Source organism: Melanaphis sacchari, unplaced genomic scaffold, assembly GCF_002803265.2.
Source record: "Melanaphis sacchari strain LSU unplaced genomic scaffold, SCAv2.0 Contig49_pilon_pilon, whole genome shotgun sequence".
Classification (NCBI taxonomy): Eukaryota; Metazoa; Arthropoda; class Insecta; order Hemiptera; family Aphididae; genus Melanaphis; species Melanaphis sacchari.
In genome coordinates this window covers 1,102,372-1,119,298 of record NW_020271334.1, presented here as the reverse complement: position 1 = coordinate 1,119,298, position 16,927 = coordinate 1,102,372, and the positions used below count along the sequence as shown (strand labels likewise).

The following is a 16,927-nucleotide window of genomic DNA, read 5'->3' as shown; positions in this document are numbered from 1 at the left end:
TAATTCAAAATATTAAGTGTACGTATATATATGTGAGTACTGTCTTAAGATACCTACGCTGTAGTGAGATGACTGAGATGGTAGATAGAATTGTAACATTTTTTTTTTTTTTAGTTTCTTGTATTCTCGACCAGTTTTTCAATATGATCTAATTTACTATGTTTTTTAATCAAGCTCACAATTTTAAAGATTTTAAATTTGTACAAACATTGTAATAGTATGAAATATCGTCAGTTTAAAACTATTAATATGATTATATTATGTCATTTAATTTATACAGTAAACACGTCATATTAAGTTATTATAGAATAGATTTGTTTTTAAATTATATATTATTAAACAGACATGTAGTATCATTGTAACAATTTCATAAATGATCGAAACATAGTTGGCTATTAAATTTTGATTGATTATCAAAAAAAAAAAAAAAAATTTGTTTATGGCCTAATTCTGTGTGTTAAAAATTTTGTTAGTAAGTAAAAACAATATTCAAAGAGCCATACACACGCATGCGTAAACATTGTTCTGAACATAGTTAAATTTTTGTTTTTATCATGTAAGATGTATACCATATGGTAACGAACCTTAAATACACAATGTAAATTATTAAGGTTTATTCCATATAAAAGAATAAATTGAATTACATTCAATTTTTTTTTTTTAATTTTATTCGAAATAAAATTTTGAATTTATTAGAAATGACACTACAAAATTCCTTCGGTGACAATATAATATGTTTCAAATTTATTTTATAAACTTATTTTCACTGTAAAATTTGTTCAAAATAATCTATTTAACAATATTCAGAATACCATTTGTTTGCATAAAAATTTATATTTATTAGCATCTTATTTTTCATTTTATGTTTTCATCTGGTTCAGTATTGAAAAAAAAATACACGATTACATATTAATTTCAAAGCTGTACGTCATACGTTATAATTTGTGTAATGCACGTGGACGTCGTCTTGAGCCTTCGTCGTCGTGCTGTTACTTTTATCGTCGAGCTCAAGTTTTAACTACGTCGTAAAATTAAAAAAAAACACAGTTCGTTCAATCTCATACACAAAAACTTAACCCTTTTTATTTCATAATTAATATAAGAAATTCATTTTTAGTTTATCTTTAGTACGGCATATTTTTAATATCTCAATGTCGTATTGTTATTCTATAATATGCATAATATTAAATATACTTGAGCATTAAAATTTTTATTAAGATTTGACTTTTAAACTTTTTACTTTTAAGCTATCGTATTACTTCTATTATATTATATAGTATATGTAACGCTTTTGCACAAATTCAATTATTTTAAAGTTAGTAAGAAGTTTGTATAGAAATATAAAATACGTATAATAATTATCGAATTACAATAAATGTTTATCAAACACTTAATACGTCCTAATCAAAAATTCAATATGATAAATATATTTATGTACAATTTGTATAAAAACATGTACCTACACGTAGCTGTAGAATTTATATCCATCGATGCTTTGATCATATATATTATGCGTATATAAAGATTTCCCAACGGACCCTAGTGGGATCGAAAACCGCGTTAAGCCATACATGTATATGTATTTATATATATATATTTTACGATTCTATCCGATATTTTTTTATGAGCAATGAGAGGGTCGCAAGGCCTATCGTTTTCACTTTTTACGTTTTGCCTTTTCGTTTTTTTATTGCTTAGTTACTGTTCAATTTATTTATACTCACCATGAAAACAAAATGATGAAAACCTTCGACCACCACCGTTTTTTGGTTTATTCGATTCGGGCGACAGATGGACGGGAAAACTAGACTGAATCCATCACCACCAACTGTTCCCACACAGCCGATGTCAATCTGTGCCCGTGTTCTTGGATCGTTTGATTGCGAATTAATTGCATGCGCGTATGTTGTTTGTTATACTATACGTAATACAAGGGACATGAACAAATTGTCAATTAATCAATACCGGTGTCTAATACTTAAGTAAAATAACATGTATTATAGTCCCTTCACACGGTATGTTCGTCTATAGAGTCAAACTATCATTTGAAATAAAACTGGTTGACCGGTTGAAATGTCAAAAACGTTATGGTAACCTTTGATCATCCATTTATAATTTAACAGTTGTTGTCAATTGTGTGTACATAGTGCATTTCTCTGAGAGTAAATCACAGAATCATCTAAACTGCTACGCGTGTCTGTAATGAAGGTATTTTGTATATTATATATTTTTATTTTTTATTTCCAACGAGAAAATTTATAAAATATTAAATAAGTAAATGGTTAGATTCCGCTTTTTATCCAACCAAAATCCTATGGTTAGTTTTTTAGTACAAAATCAAGAGAGCTGACTTATTATTTTCTTGTAGTTTAACAATGTACAGTACGTAAAGTTAATATAGACACATGCAGCATTGCTACGCTATGGTTTTTGAATTGGCTATGGATTAATGGATTATAATATCAATTTTCTTAGAAAGATATCGATTAAAAAATAATTTCATGCAAATCTCAGTTCACTTATTCGTGATTAGTTTTTTTATGTATGTATTCAGTTTTCTTGGAAACTGATAAATTCCAAAGACGGTAATTTGATATTTTTAATGTGATGAACGGGAAAACTAAACTGCAAAATCCATTACCACCAACTACAGTTTTCACACAGCCAATGTCAATCTATAGTAGGTACCCTTGCTCTTGGAACGTTAGGTTGGTTAAGTTACAATGTTGTATAGTCATAATACATTTTTATGCGTTTCTAATACATTATTACTTGTACACCGAATCGAGAATATAATTCGTATACATATATCTTAAAGTCAGTCTAAAAATATTAAAAACTTACCTTGTTCGCAATTGTATATGATGTCTATTATTATTATTATTATTATTATTATTAGTAGTAGTAGTAGTAGTAGTAATAGAAGTAGTAGTTGTATACGAACCGATACGGTGTGGGTGCCCATCCTATATATCTCACGCGTATACACATAAAAAAATATACAGTAAATAATATAATATGCGCTTCCCCAGAGGCTAGTCAGTGGCGGCAGCTAACCAAACGTCCTACTCGGAACGGCAACATACGAGTACATAATATAAGCGTGTGTGCATATATACTCTGTATAACGATAATAATACTTCAGAATACATATAATGCTATATTATCTGAGTGTATAGAGGACAGGGAACGCCTGTACAGTGCAGACGTTCCTATACGCGCTCGTCTTCGTTTTATATCGCATCGTCGGTAATATAAACAACAATCCGCCGCCGAACTGCGTAGTCATAATATAATATTATATGTTACTCGATTGGTATATACTATATATATATATATATATATATAACTCCATGCCTGGTATACGTGTAAATGTATTATATCAATGTGTATACCATATAGGTGTACGACTGTACGAGTTTTCTTCCGACGACTAGTCCCGAACCACGCGCGAGGCGTTTGGGTAAATACCTAATGTTATTATTATTAGGTATTGTTATTTTTTTTTTTCACAAAATATTATAATATCGTATCGCCGACGAGACACCCACCCACCCACCGATGCCTATATACACACGTTTAGTACACCGATGTGTAGGTCCACACTACGTTTTTATCACATTACACCGGTTACATACTACGCGCACACGCGATCTTATCTCAACCCCCCGGATAGAGTCGATGTATACTATTATATTAAATTACAATATAATATACGAGATATTTACACGTGTTTCCAAACTCGATGTGGCGAAGAGAAGGGAGGTTACGCCGCGTGTCCGGCGATCATAATATACCGTATAGGTATGCGCGATTATTATCATCACTACGTGGCAACGCACCCATTTAAATCAAAAATACTGGTCGTCGTTTTTCGTTTTCCGGAAAAATCAAATAGTCATTTTTTTTCATTTTTTACGAGTGAACATCGATCTGTTTTTCTATTTTTTTTTTTTTTTTTTTTTTTTTAATTTCTCGTAGTCGCTCCATCTCCAAATATAGTGTACAGAATTCAGACTTATATGTTGTTTAATATATAAATGATGGGTTCGGTGGATACAATACGATATGATTGTTTCTTCAACGACCTAAAATAAACGACACGCACGATTTTAGCAAATAAATTTCGTTGTAGGTACATACCTAGCCTATATATGTATTACCGACTATCGTCTAGTACTGTACGATATTACGAATGTTATGCGTACGCGCGTCAATAAAATATAATGTATACATAGATTGGGTTATGTGTATATGCGTTTTTCTTATTTTTGGAAAGCGCAGTAAAGGGTTTCGCTGATGTAATTGAAAAGTTCGGAAAAACAGAAAGAAATTCGATTTCGTTATGTATTCAAAGCGTGCATGAGCTCATTTTACATTCAGCTCGCATGCCAGACATCTTCGGTTGTCGAATGTGCTCACGCACGTGTTATAAGCTGATTTCTATACCGCTTTCGAGTAAATAACTTCTATTTTAAACGTTTGCTGAGTATTTTTCACGAAAATTGCTAACATTGTAATTATTTTAAACTGCATAGTATAAATTGTTTAAAATTGTCGCAAAATATAGGAACAATATTACCAATTTACTTTTACACAATATATTATATAGTGCAATATAGTTTGGATTGATTTTCAGATATTAGCTGTTACTGTACATGTGAATTTAAAATATAATATATGAGGTACTCGTTTAAAGGTACCTACTGAATAAATATTATAGAAAATGAGGATGGGCATTGATAAAATCGTTGTATGTACGAATGTCATTGTAATTGAATAAATAATGGTCAAATTATAATAATATGTTCACATAATACAATCGATCAAGAAAGTATAAACGACACGGCAATCCCAGCAGGGTGATTCGAGCGTAAAAGTCATAATGTACAATTTTCATACATCTATATATTACCAGTGGTGTTGTTCGTATATGTTAGTTTGCCTATATATATATATATATATATATATATATATGTATAACGTATTAACATTCAATGTGACGTTTAGAGGGGAGCGAAAAATAATAACAAAGATATACGGCGCGATAGCGTACAATATTATTTTTATAAGTTTATATAGTTCCAAAGTTTACTGAAGTGTTTTGAATACGCTGCGATTCACGGGCAGTAGTGGGTGTGGATCGGTTCGGGGATATCGTAGAAATTGTGCTAACGGTCATCGATGTATGTAAGGTCGTCTTGGTAAGTAATCCTGGAAAAACAAAAGCTGTACTGCTGAAGTGTTTCGGGTGGTTTTCGTCGGCATCGGTGACAGATGGGTGGTGGAAGGGGGAAGGGTGCGTGATGTCGTGTGATGGAAAAATAACAAGCAGTCGTCGAGTAGAAAACATTTTTTCGGTAATGGAAAAGTAATCCAATATGTATACGCTATGGCGGTAGAGAGAGGGTTAACGGTATGGACTGCAGACGAGATGAGGAGGAACTAGTGGTGAATATACCAGGTTGATGTACGGTAGTAGAGTAGTAATGGTCGGTCGAGGGTGTAGTGGCGGAGACAGTCGGTTGGGGTCAGAGCACGGTGGTAGACACGAGCGTGACGTTAACGAAAGACAAATCATGCGACAAACGGGTGACAGGTGAAGGTGACAAATTACCGCCGCCACCGACTGCAGACGTCTCGTCGACGCGGTGGCGGAGCGCGCTCTCTACAGTAGTCGCCGTTGTTAATTAATATTATTTTCGAACAGACCTTTTAAAGCAAATGAATAATAATATATTATTCTATATAAGTGCTGTATATTTACCACTTGCGATATTGGCTGTATTATTATTATTGGTGGATTTCTTTTATAGTCATACATATTAATTAGTAATTACATACTATATAGATAAAACTGTGAATAGAACACGCCGTAAAAGGTTCGATGGGGTGACACGAGCGTTCGGGTTAGGTTCAGATTGCTAAAATTTATTTCATTTTAAACAGAAAACATAATTATAAATAGGTACCTATAGAAATGTATAAGATCATATCTATGTGATTTCTATACATTTCAACGAGGTGACGAGTGTGTTATATCAATTGGACAAAAACAAAACAGTTCTCGCGTAGCATGATTTTTTTATTCTTTATTTTCCTTAAAATATTACTTACACGGGGTCTTATTTATAACAAGTCACATAATCGTGGTCCATCACGTGACCGCCCCTTCGCCTCGAACGATATAAAAACTCAGAATGACTTCGGAAGGCAGTTGACTTTCAGAAATACGTTCTTCGTCACGTTGTTGTAAAATATATTAGTGCTATCACCGTGTAAATATTTACGTTTGCTTTTTTTACTTTTCTAAATATTATTCTAATTATCAGGATGTTGTGTTGTTATTACGGTCTTAGTTCGTATGCCTGACACAAACTGAATGGCAATGATTTGATGCAAAAATTATTGGTGGAGGAGACTACAAAAAAAAAAATAAAATAAAAAAATATTCAATTATCTAATGGATATAAATATTCTAAAAAGAAATACAATGGTCCAAATTTTTTCCGAGCAGTACGATAGTACAACTATCCGAATGAAGGATATACATATAATAATGTATTATACTAAAGTCACGTCACTGTACTTGTGATCAAACCATGTCAATACCTGCAGAAACGCGACTCGCAAGCGGGGTGAGACAAGCATTCAGTGTATCTCATATAAATAAATGTATAAAAAAACATTGCGTTGCAGGTTTATTAAAATTTGACATCTGTCCAGTCAGTGGCGTGTTGACCGTGATTTTGAAGGGCAGATGCCCGATCATTTTTAAGGGGTGGGTGCTGGGTTGGTGGGTACTGGATTTAGTAAGAAATATTATTATACAAGACTACCTGACTACATCATCTGAATTAATTTGTTATTTAATAAGAATAATAACTTCAATAGTTATAATTATGCTAAGAAAAGCTATCTAATAGTATACCTACATATTATTAATTACACATTATACTACAGTGTACATTCTACGAATAAGCAATAAATTAAAATAAGAAATTATAGTATTATGCTAGTGACTATGAGGGCATCGGCATAGGCATTCCGGCATAAGCATCTTGAGAATATTATATTATTGCGATATAATCTATTTTTAGAATCATAAACTCGGAAATATCCAGGTTTCAGCCGTTTGTAAAATAAAGTAATTTATATTGATTTAATAAAGGTACTTTTTTGTTGTATATAGTATGGCACATGGGTCATGGGTAGCGGGTACTGTGTAAGAATTAAGGGGTGGTAGGTTATTCAAAAAATGAATTGCCCGATAAAATATTTCACTTCGCCACGCCACTGTGTCCAGTAATCTATGTATGCACTCTATATACGAGTTATACCGCTCCACGCCATACGATATTATTATTACTAGGTATATATGATGTGAACCGCGCTCGTATTTATGCTTATCCACGCGATTTAGTTTATTCAACGCGCTTTATATTATATTTTGTATATTATACATTATAATATATTATTATATTATATCGACACGATATCCGAATGTGCGCGCGGGGCCAGACGGATAAATCATTAAAACCGTCCGGTCATGCGAAGGAACGAGCTCCCCGCCGAGATTACACCACGGTTATATAATGTTTTCCAGCCCTTCGAAAAACCATCGTGTAATATTTTTTTTCTTCTTCTTCTTCTTCTTCGTCTTTTTTTTTTTTTTTATCTAAAAGACAAACCGCCGAGTGTACGCGCCGCACGCATCACGACATCCACTAAAAACAAGTCGTTAAAATAATCGATAGGATACGAAGGCGTAGATTTACTGCGGCATCGGTCTTCATCGCCGTAACGCCCGTCTCCCGCCTTCTCGTTGTTGTTGACCCCAAAGCCGCATGTTTGCCGTCTGGCTAAAATGAAACATGTTTGATAAGTAGTCTTACTTGAAAATAGAAAAAAACTTAATGCTTCGGACGGGGTACGTCGTGCATGGTTGTTGTTATCACATCGTTTGTGTAAAACAATATCACGCGATAGCCGCCGACACCGACGCGAAATCTGGGCGTTAAAGTATACGAAACGTCCAAGTTGGACCGTGTGCGAGAAAAATGTTTTTATTTTTTTCCCTTCATCAAATCGGACGGTAGTTTCCATCGATCGACCTAATCAATACTCATCTTGTGCACACGTAACGTTTTATTTTATTATTACGTTCAGACGATTTAAAAGAATCTAGTAGACCGGAAATTGTGATATAAGGAAGTAAAAAAGCAAAGTAAAGTATACAAAAGGTTATTTTTTCGCGTTTCGGCAATATAGGTATTTGCTTTTATATTATTTCTATGTGTGTATGTCCGTCGAAAATAGATGGTATTTTATTTTTTATCGAATATGTACTGCTTAAATGGCAGCCGATGTAGTGGCGTGCAGTTAAGTAGATTTATAAGAGGTACCCACTAATATATATTATTATGTAGTGTACTGTAGGCCGTGGTTAGGCGTTGTGAATATTCCCGATGATGTGATGGAGTCTCAAAGAATAACATAATATCATGACCCGAAAACCCTCAAGGATTATAATTTTTTTTTATACACCTAGATATTATTTATACGTATTTTTGTATATGCTTTTCAGTGTATGTAAAGAACATGTACAAAAATAATGCACATAATAGAAAACATAATATATATTATAGGTATATAGAGCGGATATTTCAGAGCTAGCTAGGTATATAGGTACTTATTTATATGCCGTTTTAGAAAACTTACCAGACACCACCTGTGTATACCTATATGCGGCGGTTATACCTATATTACAGTTTATATTATAATCCGTTGGCTTATACGCGCCGTGTCTTACAGAAGGCGTTCTTTAAATATGCGTGTGTTATCTAAACTTTATTTTCGTACACCCCGAGCGTGTTTCGTCAACATCGTTCTGATTTTATGGCGCGTATCGCGTACCTATGTAATAAATGTACGCGCGCGCGCGCCCACGACATTATAATCTGATTATATATTATCACCACGCCGCTCTAATTATAGAGCTAGTAAAAGATTAGTACGATAATAATATCGTACGGAGGTGCAATTAGAGTTAGTCTATACGTGTGTAGTTTTCAGAGGGTTTTTATCCGCACCGCATGTGCTGCACAGCGTGCCACAATAACGCACTGCGTCATCGCAGTTGCTCTACTTACTTATCAGATCATCCGGGTACAAACATGCGGCCGTGTCTTGTCGACAGCAGCGAGACGAACCGAATATTAATAGGGGTAAAACAAAAAAAAAAAAAAAAAAAATATAATAATAAATAATAAAAAGAAATACACGTATTTCATAACTCCCGTGTTACTAGTAGGGTCCGATGTCGAGACGAGAAACTACGACTAAAATATCGTCAACTCCTTGTGCTCTATCTCTCTCACCCTTTCCTCTCTAGATACAAGTTTGACGATCGGAAACGGGTCGTATATGTATAATATTATACGTGTACGGTGTGCACCACCGCAGCACACGTCACTCGTGTGTCTTAACGAGGTAATCTTTTTTTTTTTTTACGTAATATGATACTCGTTTTCACAGACGGATTTTGTTTTTCCAAAAAAACACTGGGATATAAAATAACAACATTTGTAATTAATTTTTAAAAGAGTTTTGTTTTTCATATTTTTCAATAAGTAATAGTATCTATATAATTTTTTAAAAAACAAGTTACTTTGAATACTTGAAATAGTAAAATTCTCGTGTTCAAAATAAATAATTGACATTACTTTATATTTTATTGTTTAGTAATTACTGCTAAACAATATAATATACGTATTATCGTTACTTATGTATCGGTTATAATATGATGAATACTGAAATCTGTACCCTAATAGACGCATCCTCATCATGCAGAATAGTCGAGTGCCATCATGCACCCGCATCGAATGGCAGTCGAATAAACGTGGGAAAATCTAAAACAACCAACATCGTACATAATATCATATCATATTATATTGTCTTTCCGGAGACCGATGAATAATGATTCGATGGTCCGAAGTTCTTGTGAAATATAAGTTCTGCGTGAGATATTAAAGCGCGTTCGTCGAGACAATGGTATTTTTGTACAGTGTATGTTTTGATTTCGCTTATAAATAAAAGAGGGGGATTAATCTAAATGCAAAAAACTTTGGACAAAATGTTTTTTTTCTTTTTTATATACGTTTTTCCATTCGAAAGTCCAATTTATAGTTAGATGCGTTCTGAATTATAATTCTTCAAAATTTTCAATGCCCGTGTGTTAAAAATATATAAATATAACATAACATATTGACCCCGGGCGTACATCGTTACACACGCGACACCGTGCGTTGGAGGTGTTTTCCAATTATCTCGAAAATTATCCAACGCGACTTGTCTATGTCTGTCGGCGGCGGCGTCCAAATGGTTCACGTCTATAAAGGATAATTACAACAAAGAAATTTAATTACCGCAGGTGGTAAACACGGTAACTCCTTCGTATTGTAATCACGATTATGATTATCATTTTTTTTTTTTTTTATATAAATGAAAACGTCCGAATTTCGTTTACCCCTTTCGGATAAATTGGTGTAAACCGTCAATTAGACCGGGCGGTATCCTTTTTCATTGAAATTGGGAAACACCTCGTCAATATAACGTATACCCTGGTTTACCACTCTCTCTGTGTCCGTATAATTACGACCCGTCGCTGTCAGGTATCGTACACACCCAATAATAACAACATTGACGGCCGTCGTCGGTATCACAATATAATATGATATAATATGACCGAGCAACCGTTTTTTTAAATCTTAACAATGACCGACGAGGCCATAGGTGATATTTCGTGCGCATTGTGATTGATTTAAGTCGACGATATCTTATAACGTGTAGGTATAATAACATTATACTAAATGCATTATATTAATTCTCGTGCTCCGCACCGGTGAAAGTTCTCATCTGTATTACTGTGTATAGCAAATAGACACTGCATTATATTTGTGTTCTATATATAAATGCGATGTTCATTCGAGTAGGTAGGATTTAACCTCGTAATTGAAATTGTTTTTCGGAACAAAACGTTATATTGTCGATTCCTGATTTGCTGCACGTACCGTTATATTATTACTATTTTGTAATAATAAACGAAATATTTCGAACGCTAACGTGTTCCATAGATACGTACTATTGCTATAATATTACTGTGTACCTACCGCACCGCCAATGCCTTTCATCTTTATTCGCATCATCCGAGTTTGAGTACCTACTAGTTGACTGATCGTATATTGAAGTAATTTTGATTCGGTTCACACAGTAGTTTTGTATTACAGTGAAATATATATATATATACACGTGTGTATAAATCCGTGGATATATATAAGTACTCTTCTCGTCCCAACTGTGTTATTAGGAGACGTGTTCCGAGTAGGTACCTCGCCACCTATATATATATATATATGTATGTATGTATAGCTCTGTACTATGTAGGACATTTTATTATATTATAATGCTCGCACCCATTCTATTCCATCTGTGAACAATCGTATAGTGCATACTCATAGGCGCCGCACAGTGGTACGCTGTCTCGTTTTCAATAAATTAAAATATTTCAACCGGTCCATCCGAATGACGATGGCCGTTTCCTATATGCACATTTATGGTATAGGCACGTTATACGCACAATAGGGACCACACTAAATCTTTCAAAACATCCCCCTGGCTGCTACAATAATAACAATAATACCCGGTCAAGAAGGCTTAAAGCTGGATTAAATCACAAAATATAACAAAAGGGTATTTAAAAGCTGAGTTTTATTAAAATTTAAACCGCGTTCATTTGCATATTACTGAGGTACGGTATATGTTGTGGAACAGCGCTTAGAAACTTGTTATTGTTTTAACAATACACTCGAAACATGAAAAAATATATAATATACGTATACGGAACGAGAGAGAATGGTGTAGTGCACGGCACAAAAAAAGTACTTTTGTATTGTGTATATATTTTTTTTCCTAGAGTGTAATTGACCTTAATTTTCCATATATAGAACGTTTGTTTTCCTTTTTTTCTTTTTCCGTGTCGTAATAACACAATGAGAATGCACATTATTAATACCTGTTGGTCAACACACATAGAGAATTTTACAATATATATAATATAACATATATTATTTGCTGCACAGACACACACCACATACACCAGCGCGCGTGCATATAATATTATTATTAATAATACAATGAACGAGCGCGCGTATAAAGGGCGCCCAGTAAAGACGTATATGCAAATGTCATCGGCACTTTATACGTACAATATATAAGGATAATCAATATATAGAAAACCGATTCACGGTTGAGCAGCAATGGGTACAGTGTAGATAATTATAATGAGCGAAAAAAAAAACAATGACGAAAACACAATTCTTATTGTCGATTTGTGTACCTATATACCTTTAATACTTTATGGAGGCGACGATTAGAATCTCATTGATCTTTACTTTTGTTATTGTTTCAGGTCGTATTATATGAATTGGCAGTTGTGAAGAGTCTGATGGCATAGCAGCTATGATGTCGATCAATTTGGTTTGGCTGTGTTCCCTACTGGTGTTGTTTGGTTCCAAATGGACCGACGCAACAGATCTATGTAAGTATAGCAGAAAAAAAATAACGTTCTTACGTTGTAGTATCTAATAAAGTGTTTTTCAACCTTTTAAACGTTGTGACCCTCAAAATAGGTAAAAAAGAAAATCAATCACCTCATAATTCCCCCTCTCTTATATTAAAAACTAATTTAAGCTTTTATTTGTTTTACTGGTTACAAAATATATTATATCATTAATAATTAACCTTTAACGAAACAAATAACTAGAATACGAGAAAATTTTAAGTGTATATTTATTCATATATCATTATAATTATGTACTAATTTTTTTATTTTTAATGTAAATAAAAGATTGTTTTTTACATTATGTTATCAGGTTGCGACCCTAGATTAAAAAACGCTGAACATAAAATCGTACAATTAAAAATAATATAATTTAATATTGATAAAAAAAAAATTTACTATTCTTGATAAAAATTGATGATTAATTATAGGATTTTATCTATTTAATATTAAATAAATATATTTTTGGTGTATTGGGCGCATAACATTATAATGCATTATGTAAACATTATTTCGAACAACAACGCGTATTCTTGGCTTTCTGCATGGTGACATTATAGTAAAAGAATCTTGTTAACGTACATGATGATGAAATGCGTGCTATGCGAGGATGAACATTCACTGACGACATTTTAATGTCACATTAAAAAGGCGAAAAAAATCAATGAATATATTTAAACGACTGAAATGCAAAATTATTTTCCTCTCCAATAAACATTTTATTAGCGATTGTTATATCTGAGTGATTCGATCAACACGGGAAGGTATGGAAAACGCAATCCATTAGTTAATAACTTTTCGGGTAGGGGTTATAATATATATATATTAACATTGCAATATATTAATGGCTGGAGCTATACATCATATAATAATTGCAACTTACACTTAACCGTTATCCGTAAATGTAAAAATAAAAATAAAATATTTCACCTTGTCGAATGTACTTCATTTAATTTACTGTGCTATATATATTTTTTTTATGCAATCATGTTATGTGTTTATAAAATATATTTAAATTATAATTTCAGACTATTAGGGACATAAAAAATAAAATAAATATATTTGTGAATATTTAATTTCCATGAAATAATTTTAACTATTGCATAAACAATTTATACCAAATGATCTGATATTGTTTGTTTCGGAAACTTAACGGATTTATCGCAGTTTTATCGATAAAATATAGTTTAGTTAGAATTATTAATTATTTTTACATGGAATACTATGTAAATTATATTATAATAATAATAAAAATGTTCGAAAAGAAAAAAAATAAATTAGCTAGGAAACACACAACAAAGATGTCGAGTTTGGGCATGGTTCATATTATGTGTGCAGCATACATAATAATATATTCATTATTATAAATACATTTAAATAGAATTTTAAATGGATATCGATTTAGAATAGTGTTATTTAAGTAAATCATTTTTATAAGCTTCAATAATATAGCTTTTGAATTATAACAGAATACGTAGTTGCCTAAAATATATTGATTTATTGAGAACCATATTAACTTAATGTTTTAAAGTTTGCACTTTTCCTTATTGCTATCGTCCTATTGCAGAGTAAATTGAAAGAATGGTTATTTTTGTAATAATTACTAATCTTAAGAGATATAAGACATTTAAATTTTTAGAATTAGCAAAGGTAATATTGACAAATATTGTTGCAGTGAAGCAAATAAATTATTTTTTTCTTATGTATATTTAAAATTTTAAATATAGCTGAAAATGAGTTTAACCAAAATAATGTTTTTAATGTAAAACACCGACTTTCTCAATAAATTAAAATTTTTTATAATTAGTTAGAAATACTTATGCAACGTAATTTAAAAATAAAAAATAAAATCATGGTTTGAATTTTTAATATAATATTTGCATTTATATTAACGTATAATACTGCTTTAAAATTACCCTACGAACTATATGATTTTGTGTATAGTAAATATTGTAGATGTACGTAAAATTGTAAAAACACAACTTGCAAAGAAAATCCATCTCATATAACATAACAAAAATGTCTTTGTACAACTTTTGCAATTAATATAACATAATGTGTGTGTATTGCATCTCTACTATTGCAAAGTGAAATTATTAACCATGCCACATGTATAGTTTAATGCCCGTTTCATTCACAATATGTGAAATAAAAAAACCATGTCAACCACAGTATAAAATGATTCAGTTGCTCGCATATTAGAAACCGAATAGACAACAAGTGGCAATTGAAATGAATAATAAAAATTAAAGTTTAATTACAATAATAAATATTATATAGTCGTCTAGCATCGCGTTTCTGTCATGTATATTTATAATAATAAAAAGTATTATTTTGTACATAAACGTATAACCCATTAAATTCATCTTAGCACTTGGTATAACCTTTATGATTTTAAAATCAGTGGCTTAAAAATTATATTTAATCGATCAATTTTAAAACAAATCTCATTATCGTACTCTCTATGTTAGTCCACGGGATTATGATGTTTTTTCAAAATAATTTATTTTTCAAACCATAGTTAAAGTAAAATAAAAATAGTTTTTGTGCCGAATTCCAAGATGAACTGAACGGGTTATGGTATGTATTTAATATTATTTTATGCCTATTGTTTTTCCAAAAACCTCATCAGGTGACGCGCAACATACGGAAATTTTTTAAATACCATACTATGTATTATTTATATATTTTAATGTTAGTACGTTATTTCGTATCGTGTGTTTAGTTTTTAGTTATTATCAATCGCAGTAGTAATAATTATCGTATTCAGATCTGTAATATTGTGTTACAATACACCGTTCGTAGGCTTTCATCGATATTCTTGTCCCCCGGGGGTGATACTGCTGTAGATAGGGGGTGGGTCTGTGTTTGCTGTGCTCAGTCTACACGCGAAGGGATTCCAATTAAAAGTTGCGGCAGGTGAGCAACGTTGAACGAGACGCGGGCAACTCTGTTAGCTACGACGGTGGCAAAAACTATTTCATGTACACTCAGACTACGTTTTTGTTTTTGCATGCGTGTGTTTGTGTATGCATACGTCAGATAATTAATCGGAGGGGGCGCAGCTGTTCTAATTATACGAGTGCACCGTTTATACCTCCTCCCACTGCGCGTGTTCCGGTCGTGTGCGTAGACGGATGGTGGCGGCGGCAGCGGCAGTGGTCCGATTAATTTTTCAACGTCGTGCGCACTCCACGTTAAATTTTCGGAAATTCTCCCAACAAATTTATTTATCCGTATATACATCAATGTATATATATATATATATATATATATAGAGAGAGAGATAATGTGACACGTGCATTGGCGAATGTTTCCATATCCGCGGTTCCGCTGACCTGCTGGCTCGTGCACATAATATTAATATTTATACGTTTTAATCTCGAGACTAATACTCGGAGCTATATTGTACGTTGATTGTGAGTCGTGAAAAAAAAAAACGTCTGGCGCATTTTTGATTTACGTCTGCAACTTTCTTGATTCATGCCAGTGCGTAATAATTTTTATGCGTGATTTCTACCCTGTATAATATGTATATTATACGTGATGGTAATGATGTCTGTTGTGGCGGTGGCGAGTGGGTCGTACGTTGAAAAGAGCAAACATCCCACAGCAGCCAACCACAGACGTCGAAAATTGCCGATCAGCAATAATTATTAGTGTACGTGCGATATCCCCTTGCGAAGAGTAAGCACCTAAGTATAATATATACAATATACATACATAATGCCTTATGCACGAAGCAGTCGAAGCACTACGTGTTGTACATAGCTATAAGCTGTATAGTAGTGCACTTATTTTTATTGGCGTGGTTTCCAAAAATGGTGTGATAAACTTCACAATTAATTAATTAATAAATTATTTATATAATCGATAATAAAGTATTAGTGGTTAAAAAAAATGATGTATTTTTATTTCCGTGTAGGTATGTATCGATTATTTATAGTTTCCGAATTTCGAGTAATAAAGAATCAATGTTCGAGTATATTAGAAAAATAAAAAAAAATACTATATGCGCAAATTGTTTTTTGAAAAAAACTTGATTTATATTTTTTAAATATTTACTATTTAACAGTTACACGCATCATAGTATTATAGTAAATAATTCAATGTACGTCGAATAAAATAATGATCACAAGAAAACGTGTATCTTAGTTGCCTACTCATAACGCCGCGTAAACATTACGATTTTATTGAATTATGGAAACCAAACTTGAACTTTTGACTTTATACATGTAACTGATATAATACCAGCTTTATTTGTAGTCCATCGGACGTGATGTTATTATGAATAGGTTGTCTATACCG

At 32.4% G+C, this 16,927-nt stretch overlaps 1 protein-coding gene across 3 annotated transcripts in view; it reads left to right on the top strand.

Annotated features, from left to right (window-relative positions):
- LOC112598626 (discoidin domain-containing receptor tyrosine kinase B-like) overlaps positions 1-16,927 on the top strand; it is a 141,757-nt gene that overhangs the window by 70,732 nt on the left and 54,098 nt on the right. For all 3 annotated transcript variants that reach the window (XM_025345146.1, XM_025345147.1, XM_025345145.1), the window contains one exon: positions 12,470-12,598. In XM_025345146.1, coding sequence (XP_025200931.1) covers positions 12,520-12,598 — 79 coding nt within the window. In that variant the 5' untranslated portion in view covers positions 12,470-12,519. The remainder of the gene's footprint in view (positions 1-12,469; positions 12,599-16,927) is intronic.